At 35.1% G+C, this 12897-nt stretch overlaps 1 protein-coding gene across 8 annotated transcripts in view; it reads right to left on the reverse strand.

The window, feature by feature from the left end:
• PTGER3 (prostaglandin E receptor 3) overlaps positions 1-12897 on the reverse strand; it is a 169673-nt gene that overhangs the window by 80356 nt on the left and 76420 nt on the right. For 4 of the 8 annotated variants that reach the window (XM_036890138.2, XM_036890137.2, XM_057500322.1 and 1 more), the window contains one exon: positions 9516-9607. The exons of 2 other annotated variants lie outside the window; for them this stretch is intronic. In XM_036890138.2, the coding sequence (XP_036746033.2) occupies positions 9516-9607 (92 nt within the window). Of the gene's footprint in view, positions 1-2258; positions 7360-9515; positions 9608-12897 lie in introns of those variants that run through there. 2 more of the 8 variants (XM_036890140.2, XM_036890139.2) reach the window with 1 other exon arrangement.

Raw genomic sequence — 12897 nt, forward strand, 5'->3', positions numbered from 1 at the left:
GACTGGAGGTATTAATCTGAGAATTGTTGGACTACATCCATGTCATCAAGCCTGTCTGATGAGAACAATCACCTGGAAGGTGCTTATTTTTAAAAATACAGAATCCTAAATCCCATGCCAAACTTTCTGACTCATATCCTCTGGAGAAGGGACTGTTTTCTATTTTAACAAACTTGAGGAGGTGAGTATGATTAGACATTTGGGAAATGCTACACCAAATCTCAGAGCTCCCTTTTGGCATCTGTCATTTTCCCATGTGGTAGTAATGGAAGGGTTTCGCAATGTGGCAGCAGTTGTATGATGAATTAAGATAAGAGTAGTTCAACCACTGGGTTCTGTAAGCCTAATCTACTCACTCAATATACCAACCACAGAACCCCAATCTTTCTTTTTATGCCCTGGGAGATAATCCTTAATACCAACTGACCCTGTTACCATGATGCAGTCCAGAAACCACTCTGAAATGGAGCCAGATGCTACAGCTTTTGCTGGCAACTCTACCACTTCTCTTTCCTTCTTTATTATCCCATAAATTGCATCTTGCTCCAAATATTCACGGGAGCTTTAGCTTCAGGCCATTTCCCCTTTAACTGCTCACGCACTTACATGTGAGGTATGCTTTAGGACTTTTATTTTAAAACCAACTCCTCATTTTTTGCAGGAATATTCTTACTGGCACTTGCAGAAGAAATCCCATTGTTTCAGCAGCTGGCTTGATGATAATTCAAGTTACCTCTTTACAAGCTTGTTGGAGATTTGCAAAGAGCTTGTAGCAAAATTGTTTCAGATCCTATTATGCCCATGTGTTCTTTGACACATACAAAATTAATTCCTATCTCTCAGACCCAAATTCCAGCCACTTACTCAGAATTGAGGTATCCTGTAAATGGCTTCCTATGGATCACTTTTTACCTCTGGGGATTTATAGTGGTCTTAAGAATATTTAGTAGTTTTAAGAGGCCCATGGTTGTGTTGCTCCTAACTCATCATACAACTCCTGCCATGTTACAACACCCATCCCCTGGTACCAAGATATGGCCTTACACATATCATCTCTATTCTCTGTAGCAACATTAGAAGGCAGGTGTTACTTAACCTATTTTACACATGAGAAAACTGAGGCTAAGCAAAATTAAATAAAGAGTTTTCAGTCCACACAACTACCTTGTATCAGTCAGGATTCAAATTCAGGACTGCCTAACTTCAAAGCCTGAGCTGCCTCTACGAGACTAATCTATTTTGCCTTTGAAGAAATGCTGGACCAAGTATGTCAATTTATAGTTTTCCTTAAGTTTCTAAGATTGCATTTAAACTAGTGCTGGGTAAGATTAGGTTGTAGCATCTTTCTCAGTTTTGTCTGTTACCTCCACAGACTCTCTGCCAAATCTAAGTGAAAATAAGAAACTAGTTCTCTGGTTGGGAAGCCAACAAGTGGACAGTTATTCAGAAAGTGGGGCTAATTACCTGCTTTCAGTAATATAGTTTTCAGTAAGATAGTTTAGGCCTTGAGTTATCTTAAATTATTGCTTTTGCTCAAACTCTCATAGTTGATTGCTGTCCATTTTCTTTCTGTTCTTTCTTTCACCTGCAAGGGATTTACTGAATACCAAGTCTGTGCCATACACCAGACACAGAGATGAAAAACACATTCCCTGCCTCAGCTAGTAAAGAAGATGGGCAAAAAAATCAGCAGATCATAACACAGACAGATGCTTTATCAAGAAGGTTTCCTGAAAGAAGTGGGACTTGAGCTGAAACTCATGCACAATGGGTTAAGGTTTATCACATAGAGAAGAGAAGAAGGTGGTATCCAGTATAGAAAGAACAGCATGTGCAAAGCACAAAGCCATGAGATGGCAGCTTGGCATTGCTAGAAAATAGAGTGGATATGGAAGAGGAGACCAGAGGCTCAGCAAAGACTAGACTGTAGGAAGCCCATGGTCAGAGTTAGGGTGTTCTGAAGGCCAAAGGAAAATATTAACAATATCAGGAAGGAAAATAACACAAACAGATTTTCACCTTATTAACAAAATATAACTCTGGCAGCAGATGTGGAGGAATCTGGAATGCCCAAGACCAGAAGCTGGATACTGGTCACCAGGGTAACTCAGAGGGGAAATTCACTGCTTAGTTTAAGACCATGACAGTGAAGAGAGAGAGAATTGAGAAATATTTGTGGAATTAATAGCACTTAGATGATTGTTAGGTATATAAAAAAGAGATTAACTCAATCTTTTGATATTGTCCTTTTTTCCAGACCAGAACTTTATTAAGAATATATTATTACATTTTCCCCATTCCCTCCACATTCTCTTAGTATGACATTTACTTAACTTTGCTTGGATACCTATTTCTTACTCCTTACCAATCACAGCATGTCCCATTACCACCACCACAACCAGCTCCATGTGTTTATGGAGCATATATCATTAAATCATACTTTGTCAGGTCTTGTAACAAATTTACATCCTTCTTTTTTTTCCCTTCATTTCTATGAGTAGTCTCAGTTTGGTGTAATCCTGTATTTTAATGGTATTATGCTTTTTTTAGTGAGTCATTTCTTCTGCCCTTCCTGTGCCACTGTATTTCAGTGCTTATTACTTTCAATGTTTTCTATGTCTACCTGTAATTTTCTGTATTCTTTTCTCAAAATAATGCTGCATGAATATTTCTTATTCATTTACAAAATGTTCAAAGAGGATTTAACATTTCAGGTGTAAGGTAAATCAATAAACTATTTAATAAAAACCATAATCAGCTCTCATGAACTTTCATTAAGAAACCAACTAAAGACTATTGTCCATTTATTAAGGCTCCAGTGTACTTATTTCAAAAGACAGAACACTATACTTTGCTCAGAGTCATAAAATGAAAATTTTCTTCTGTCTTCATATGTGTAAATGATGTTCATTTTATTTCACAAGATGTATATCTTCAGCAATATATACATTTCCCTTTAGATGTAGAATTGATATTCAGCTCCTATACAAAGGTAAGAATTGACATAGCTGACTAAAAGACAAATTACTTTACATGCAGGTTTATATTTATCTCATTTACATTTTTCTAACAACAGTCACCCCATATTCAACAAATACTTCAAATTGTTTTCTTCAAGAAGTTTAAAGAACACTCCCTTGCACTGCTCAAATTTGAAAACTGACCAACAGTCATGGCATCAAAAAAGAAGAGTACATAAAGAATCAATGGTCAACTGAACACCATCCTTACCTGTAGTGTGTACACCTAGTTGCCTTAACTATTACCCACATAGATTGCAGTCTATCACTTAGCCTCTCCAAAATATTTTATTGAGCAATTTCTATGTACTTAGCACTATACTAGGCTCTGTAGGAATAAGAGATATATAATGCATGGGTCTTACCCACAATGAGCTTACAATATGGTTGAGTATGTTTTCAAAAACTACAAAAGCTCTTAAAAATACATATTGCACAAATTGTTTTTACATAAAAAAGCATTTCAGATAGTGAAAATATAATAAAGCCTTAGAATGTGAATAAAATGAAAAAGTACTTTATCCATGAGATGCCCCTAGAGGTATTTTGAATTAAACAACATTTAGTATAAGTCTGGATTAATGAAAAATATGATCACAGATATTCTTAAGACAGAAATTAGACATATAAGTATTTATAGTAATGAAAAGTATGTCAATATGTCAAGCAAAGTGTATTTTACACACATCCTTAAAATACCTAAATGGTTACAGCTATCTTAACAACAGGTTTGTTCTGAAAGTACTTCCAACCACTGAGGATGTTGAAACAATTTTGTTCTCTTCAGTCGTTAATATGATTTCTCTATAACCTGGGTTTTATTACTTACTTAATTTTTGAAAGTCATTCTTGCAGACAGTACAACTATGGATCAGTTCAGCAGTCTGAATTTTCATATATTTTATGGACCAAAGTCCACTTAATAAGACACATATACACACTTACATATAAAAAATAATGACTAATTTTCTCCTCCCTCCTTGGGAAAATTTGGATAAATATAGCTTCTGATGGAAGCCCAGTCTTCTAACCTTAATTTTCCATTTCCTTCCCTTGCCTTGGCTGTAAGATCTCTTCACATTATCCTGGTCCAACCCCTCCTGGGTTTTTTGTTTGTTTTGTTTCACACAGAGTTGAAGTGGAGCTGAATGAAAGCCCCAGTTCTGCATAGGATGGAGGTGGGAATAGGTAGAATTTTTTTTCTTCCAATGCAAAACTCATAGGTCTAAAATTACATAGAATATTTTATATGTAGTACGGAACCAAGTCTATACAGCCCACTTATAGGGCATATTAATATCATACATTTGTTTTGCATATGCATCCCACAGAGCTTTACAGTAGTTACTATAATACAGTAAAACGGTAAACCAAGCACCATTTCTCCATATGGAATGTTTTTTGTCAGAGTTCCTAAGAAATTCATTTTATTTTGAGGCTTAATTCTACCCTTAAATCTCATTACTTAATTATGAGAATTTATGTTTACTGAAGATAATAGAGAAAATGAAGATGAAGGCACTTGTTGAAAATCAGTAACAGTTGTTGAATCAGGGTCCAAAATATTTGAGAACACATGTTACAGAATCTATGATTTTGAGTAAATTTAGTAGGCAATGAATACATTTCTGTGAAATAAAAACAAATATCAATAGTATTTCATACTGACATGTACTAACTCTACATCAGATTTCAAATTAATGGACAAAGATCATTCCTAATTATATGAGAAATATCTTTATCAAATGGTCATTATTTTTTAAACTTTTCCAATCATTTTATTATTTTATTACTTTCATATCTAGAGCTTTAATAAACATTATTATATTAAAATTATATTAAAATGCATGTAATTATTCTTCCTGGATAGAACATTTTTAAATCAGGAAAGTTTAGCATAAAATTTTTAAGTTGATCAACAATATGGAAACAAAGGGCTTGCTATCACATTCATTTAAATTTGCAACTACTAATCTTGTACATAAATGTTACCTTTGTTGAAAATTTATCAAGTAAGGAGTATTTTTCTTGGTGTCAAATATTGTACTAGTGCTAAGAGACCTATGAAGAAAATATAAGAAAAAGGCCCTGTTCATCATGAAATAGAATTTTGTCAAGGGAAAAAAGACATACATAATGAAAATATTTAAGTAATAATACAATAATCATCAAAATGAGCACTATATAATTTCAGAGTTCGGGATAAAGGTAAGAAGAAAACAAAGATATTTAAATTGTTCAAGTCTAAGGACAAGGTGAGATTTGGACATATGGGAGATGAGTAAGTTTTGCATAGGCAAAAATAATCCCAGAATATTATAAACAAGAATAATATCTAGGAGTTTGAAGTTGATTCTGTCCATGACATTTAAACCTACATAGTCAGGAAGCCAGTTTATAGCTAAAATTGAGAACTCGTTATATAGTTGGAGGTAAGTATGGGTAGAGAATTAATGACAGTTAAACTTACTGAGTCCCTAATTTTAAAGTTACACACACTTTACATACATTATCAAAATAACTCCACTGGTAAATATTATTATCTTTAGGTTATAGGTTAAGTCACTGATAATCAATTAGATAAATTAACTTTCTCAAGGTTACAGAGCTATTGAGCAGCCCAGTCAGATTTAAAACCAAGTTTGATTTCAAAATCCATGCTTCTGTTATATCACATTGCCCTATCAGTGGAATACTGTTATAAAAAATCTCATACGCCACTGTGTTGCAGGAACAACAGTAAACCTGAAATCACCTTGGATCTGAATTCTTATTATTAGCCATATGACATTGGGCAGGCCCTCTGTAAACTTTACCTTTTTCTGTAAAAACAAATTAATATATAGACGACAGCTAGACAACCACATGGATGGATGAAAGATAGAGGTAACCAGAGCATGGACATTTCTATGATGGCTGGCAAATTCTAACTGCCCAATGAAATTCATTGACTTTAAACCTGAATCAAGAGATTGTATACAACATCAGCTTTGTGCTGGTTACATAAGACCATTTCAAATACAGGTTTGAGTGAATTAAGTGTAGTTTAGAGCTAATTCACAACTGCTTCAACTATTTAAAAGCAATGATAGCTATTTTGGATTAATTTAGTTGACAGAAATGACAATAGAGTCACAATATAGGCTCATATGGCACAACTGCTGATCCCATATTATCATTTCTTCCTAAGATATCCTCATAGATGACAGCATGGCCCTTAGCACAATGCCTAAGGAAGGGACACTCAATAAATACATGTTGGATTAGGTGAATGAGGAGAAGGAAGCAAAGAAAAAAGAGGGGAAAAGAAAGGCAAGAGGAAGAAGGGTTGGTTGAATTTATAAGTAGATTAGGGCATATTAGCTGAAAGATATTAGATGAATCAAAGTATTTTTTAAAGTCCACAGAATTTCTTATTTCAATTCAGACAAAATAGATCCCTTCATCTCATAAAAAAGTAACAAAGTTTGGTATTTCATAGCTATCTTACTTATTAATTTTGCCTTTTTGTATGTTGCCCAAGAAGAAATGTTTTAAAATCCTGAATTAATAGTATAAATTAGAAGGCTGTGCCTGGATTTTTTTAGGATTCTAACTCAACAGTTCATCATCTAGCCTCATTATTTTTTCTATGACTCCAAGAGAGACCTTTTAGGCATCACCCCTTTCAGTCTTCAGAGATAGAGAAATAGTAATCCAATTCCTGAGTTACTAAATGACATAATAACCAGAATACAGATTTAAGGACTTTTAGTTCCAAGCTTTGCCCAGAGGGACACGACATCTCCAAAACATTAATGACACATTTTGCCTAAGTATCTTTTATCATGATACCCTCTTGCCTTCATCTGGCCTCCTTTCTATTTCATTAAAATTTATGTCTTATTAATTGAATTCTCTCAATATGTTGACTTTTCCCTGTCAAAAACTTATGCTGAGTTTTCAAACTATGTTGTGAAATCAAGCCACTATAAAATATACAGATGTCCTCATTGTTGAGAATCAGGTAGCAGTGTGAAGTTGGGAGGAAATTCCTGGAAGACAGATTTTTCTTTTTTTCACTGTTTCACGAATCATCATCTGTGAAATGTGGCTCAACTTTTAAAATGTATACTCAAAGTCCAAGAAGCCAATTTAACACTTGGAGACACAGGATTATATAATAAACATGATCCCAGTTGGTATTACGGACAAGAAAAAAACATTAAAATAAAAAAAAAGATGAAAATGAAGAAAATGCAAATCAAAATATAAAATTCTCCTTCTCATGTAGAAAGAAATACACAAACTCAGGGAAGCAGGAATTGCAATAAAAAGTCCAACTCCATTCTTTCATTATCTGTTAGAATAGAGAGAGAAAGGTTGTAATAAGTGCAGATAGAGATACTTTTTTTGTATGGTTTGAGGAATAAGATCTAAGAAACATATGTCTTAGACATCAAAACATTCTTGTTTAAAGTAATTACGTGTGTGTTTGTAAATATAAGCAATTTTACTCTAGATTTGTGATCACTTAAACTTCTGGATCATTTAATTTTATGCTAAGTATATGCTTTTTTTCAAGTAATTTTTTTGGTTTCCAACTTTGCAATCCAGAAGAATAATCAAATAATGAAGTTAATCAATTGTAGACACATCTAATGATCAAATAATCTTGCCATAAAACAAGCCCCAATCATCATAGAACAGTACCCTAAAAAGATATAAGGAAGAGTACAAATTGAAATAGCCATGAAATACAATTTTTCTCCTCTCAGATCAACAAAGTATTGTGTCTGTGTGTGTGGATTTAAAGATAATATACAGTGCTGGTTAGGGTAAAGCAAAGCAGAAACTCATATATTGCTGATGAAATTTTAAATCTCTACAATTCTTTTGGAAAACAGACTATACAAATCTTCAAAGAATATTAAAATTTTACATATTATTTATTCCTTAAAGTGTACTTAGGACAAAAACATTTACAATTTTTTTTTAAGTCTGCATTTCAGTCTTTGGGTAATGATATAGTTCTATCTGCCACATTTCACATTTAAACACAGATTATGTATGATTAAGTAAACTATAGTGTTTCCTTTTAATAGACTATTATATAGTATTAAATTACTTTTAACATAATTTGTAAATTAGTCTGGGGAATGCTTATTTCATGTAAAATGAAATAAAGATAAAATAATGCATATATAATACTATCATAAGTATGTAAAACAAAATCAAGGAAAGTGCAAGGGGAAAAGAAGAGAAATAAATATTCTAAAATGATGATGGGTTTTTTGAGTAGTGGAAGTAAAAGTTTAGAAGGCTGACTTTCTTTCTGATTTTCTTTAATCTCCACAGTTTCTATAGAAAGCCTTATAATGACAGGAAAGTACAATAGATTTACTTTAAAAGAATTGAAAATGGAATTAGAGTGAGCCTACCAATAGAAAAATGGGAACTGGTGTCTCCTTTCTTTTCCCTTCATTTGTTTTCCATGGGAATTCCTACAGCAAAACATTGTGTGTTATATGCAGACATTTAGGAGAAAGGATGTATCACCATAAAGGTTAGCTGAGTAAAAATGTTATTGGCCTTGATTTTTAAGTTATTTCCAGAACCAACTAGCTTTTTATCAAGTCCTTTAGGCACTGTTTCACACTGTATCTCTATTGAAAGACACGTTTAGAACTACCCATGTAGAAGAGACGTGATTACCTTTCATTTACCTCAACCATGGGAGAATGGCCAAAGAAAGTGAGCTGCTTGAATATCCACATTCAATTTACACTTAGTAGAGGGGTTATTGTACCCAGGCTTAACCAGGAAATGAAATCAAACAAGCATGCTGACTCTCCATTAAAATGAAGAATGAAGTTATTTGAAAAGTGAAGTGTGCTATCTTTGAAAAAACTAATGAAAACTATTCACATGCTTTCATTAAAACAAAAGAGATCACACAATGTAAGAATGCCTGGAAGACCATTCATTTAAACAACCTTACAGTCAACAGTTGGTAAGAGGTGTCTGAGGGAGAAAACTAATGCTCCATGTTTAATGAACCCAACTCTCTATCACAGCATTCAAGAGTGTTTATTCATTGAAATACATGGGTTATACAAAAGCTAGTCCAATCTAATTTTATACAAAATCTAGTTCTAATCAAAAGGGCAAGCAAAAGTGTGCTAGCCATATGATGAACACACTGAGTTCTGATGTCTAATTAAAACAGAGGTAACTTAGTCTTAAAATACTCCTGAAGACTGTGACTTGCAGGCTCTTCCACTGTGTAAGAGTTGATTGGATACAGGATCAACCTGGAGCCAGTTTCAGAGAGCTCCAATGGAGGAAATTTAAGTTGTAAAAACAGCAACAGCTCCTTGAAGGAATCTAGTCCTCCTTATTTAAATGTGTGTGCTTACTTTGCATTTCAATTCTTAGCGATGTTCTGCCTTTGCAGCATGAACTCAGATCAGAACAGAGAGCTGTCTGTAAATCCAGACAGCTTCTAAATCTCACCTTTCCAAATGGTCACTGCACATCAAGGTCGAGGAACACTGGTGGGGTAAGGAGGTGGAGCTGGATGCATAGCTGTTTGTGTGGTGCCTGATCTGTGAACAGACAGAGGGTTTCAGTGGATAGAATTATTGATTATGACTCCTTTTGTTACATGACACTTCCTTCACTTCAAAGAAAAGAAGGTTCAAAATTTGTACAACTCACATTGGCCATAACCAAGTAAAAAAAGATATTTTAGGTATTATCTTCCTGAGTCTATTGTATTCCTACCTCCATGCTTGGACTCACACTCTGTTCCCACAGTTTCATACCACATACTACCTGAGTGTAGATACCATGGCTAATGTGGCTTCTAAATCCCTAGTAGTTATCACCGCACTTGTTAAATGCTGAATAAAAACTTACTGACTTTAAATAATTGGTATAGTAAACCTAATTCAACTATTCCAGCTTTCAGTGACTTCCTGTTGCCCTTAGGAAAAAGACCAGCATTCTTAATATGACCTCAAATGTCCTGTTTGTTCTAGCTTCTGGCTGCAATTCAAGCTTTGTTTTGAAGCTTTTGTCATTTTTCTATCTTGTGCTCAGGCCATGCTAACATCTATGGACACTGTGAACAGTATCATCCTCCGTCTTACCTCAGGGCCCTTGCATTTGAAGCTTCCTTTGCCTGGAATGCCCTTTAATTTTCTCATTACCTGGCTGACTCCTACTTGCCCTTCAGATCTCAAGTTGGAAGATTCCTTCCTCAAAGAATATCCTGTTGACTAGGATTGGTCCCCCACTATGTGATACCCACTCTTTTCTTTCCATTGTAAATTGGAACCAATAATCATTTGACTGATTATTTGTTCAATATTTGTCATTATTTTCAAGCTACAAGCTTCATGAGATTAGGAACCATGCCTGGTTTTGCTTACCACTATCTTCAGCAGCTACCAGTGCCTGGCACAGAGATCATGGTTGATAAGAAAGTGAACAGTGTTGCACAATTGGCCCTAAATCCCATCCCTGAGCATTCTCCGAATAAGAGCTTAAATTTTTTGGACGGAAAAAAATACTAGGAAAAAATACCATTTCCTTTGTGCACATTTCTCAGTAATTCATTTAAGAGAAATAACAAAATGAAATGAGACTCTTACAAGAAATTGTTACAAGAAAAAGCAGAAAGAAATTCAATCTTTCCTTAGCCTTTTTTATTGGAGTCCTAGTCCTTTTTTTCTCAAAAGTTTAGTTAAAACCATCTGAAACAGCATGCCCATTCCAAGTGGCATGACATTACAGAAGATGTCCCGACAGACATGTACTTCTCTAATTGTTGACTATGTTAAGCAAATAGATCATTTCTGTTTTAGGAAGGCAGTGCTATTTGAAAGACAATAAAATTACATGTCTTCTTTGCAATAAAAGTTACACTCTGGTCAATATCTATTTCAGTGCAAACAGGAAAAGGAAAGTGGAACTTTTTATAGAAATATTGTGGCTTTTTATAGAAATATTGATGTCAGGGTATGAAAAAAAAAAGACTATCCTACATATTCTCTGAGACTTTCAGAATCCTCTGGATGCTCGTATATAAGAAGATGCTTCATATGGTAAAGAACAATCTGGTTATTTTTGGTTCCTGTGCTAGAGGGCCACTAAATTTCTCTTCCTGCTTTCATGCCACTTAGGTTCTTAGAGGTCTACTTCAACGGAATACATGTACTTGAGGTTGCATTATTTGTTGACTTAAATTTAGGACCAGATCAGCTATAGGAATTGGGATATCACATGGTTATCCAGAGAAAGAAGTAAAAGAGGAACCTAAAGAAATGAGGCACTGTAAGGTAATACATGGAAAGCAAGCAGTTCTGAAGCATGGTGTGACTCCCCATTGCACTCTCTAAATGCCTCCTCTTATTTCCCTTTCGGACACTCTCCGTGACTCACTCCATCATTCTTATTAGAACACTTTGCTATGGCCACACCTAATCGTTGCAGCTTACTCTGACCCCGCAGCCCATATGGATCATTCATTTCATGCCAATTTTCTGTCCTATGTGTCTCTTTTATTTTAGCCTTCTCTCACTTTTTGTGCCATTGTCCAGATTCTCACCTTCATTCTCCTTGGCTAATGTATTAGTTTGAGCTATATGAAATCGACTTTCTTGCTGGGTCAAAAATAGTTAAATTTTGGAAATTATATGTAATTTAACCTACTAACAGCCTTCTAACTAACTAGTGTTTCTGACCCAAGTCTTTCTTCTCTTTATCACATACTTCATATTTTTTTCTAGAAGGATGTTTTTTCAGAAGGCAAACCTTGGGAAATCCTAAGTATTTCTGAAGGTTCTCTATTGCCTCAGGATGAAGTTCTAAAATACTTAAGGCCCACCACTGAGTGGCTCCAACCTACACCTCCAAACACCTCCAGGCTTATGTCTGGACCCTCCTCTTCATTAGAACCTTGCTTCAGTCCTGTAAACTAGTCACTCCCAAAGATCTGCCAATGCTCATTCACACATACTTATGTGCAGTTTGTTATTCCCTTACTAAAATGCCTGTTCCTACTTCTGTCTAGAATCCATTCTACTTATCCTCCAAGGCCAGCCTTTCATTTTCTTAGAAAAGTATCATTCTTTCTACCATATCTCCAGAGCATTGTAATCATTATTCAAGATGTACTCGTCATAGGGTATTTAGTAGTCTCTCAGTTTCCCACACTCCGATTCATAGAAGGAGCCCAGTAAATGTTTGTGAATAAAGTAGAATTCTAAGCAAATGATTGGCTCTTCTCAGTGGTCAACATTATGAGGCCAAGAACTGACTAAATCCTTTAGCATACAGCTGAATCTACAGGCTGAATCACTTCATCAGGTATGATGATATGCCACATCTTAAGTTTCCCTTGACTCTAGGAATGCGTAGTCTCTATATGCCCCACATAATACCTTGAGAATAGCCATGCTTAGATTTCACCTAACTGTATCATTCTTCTTCACTGGACTGGGAAGAAAGCACTTAAACATTCCATGCACTGGTTTGAATGAGTGAATGAAACATAAGTAAGGACTGTCTTAACTGAGCACTCCCACAAGCAGAACCTGAGCCAAAGCTTTGAATGCAAGTGACTTATTAAGGATGTGCTCCCAGGAGAAACCAGCAAGGGAGTGGAAAAGTAGGACAGAAAAGGAGAAGCCAGATGGGGTGAAATTTTGATTCCAACCTCAGTCGGAAACTTTGGAGTACAGATTATACTTCAAGGCTTGTCTCATTTCTAAACAAGCAGTCTGGGCTTCTCTACTCCCACTCCATGAGTCAGTGCTGTTTGGAGCAGGAATAAAGCTCTAGGTCCTTCTGGAGGTGTCCAGAGGTGAGGCTCTGAAGGTCATAGGGTGAG

This window comes from Manis pentadactyla, chromosome 4 (assembly GCF_030020395.1).
Source record: "Manis pentadactyla isolate mManPen7 chromosome 4, mManPen7.hap1, whole genome shotgun sequence".
Classification (NCBI taxonomy): Eukaryota; Metazoa; Chordata; class Mammalia; order Pholidota; family Manidae; genus Manis; species Manis pentadactyla.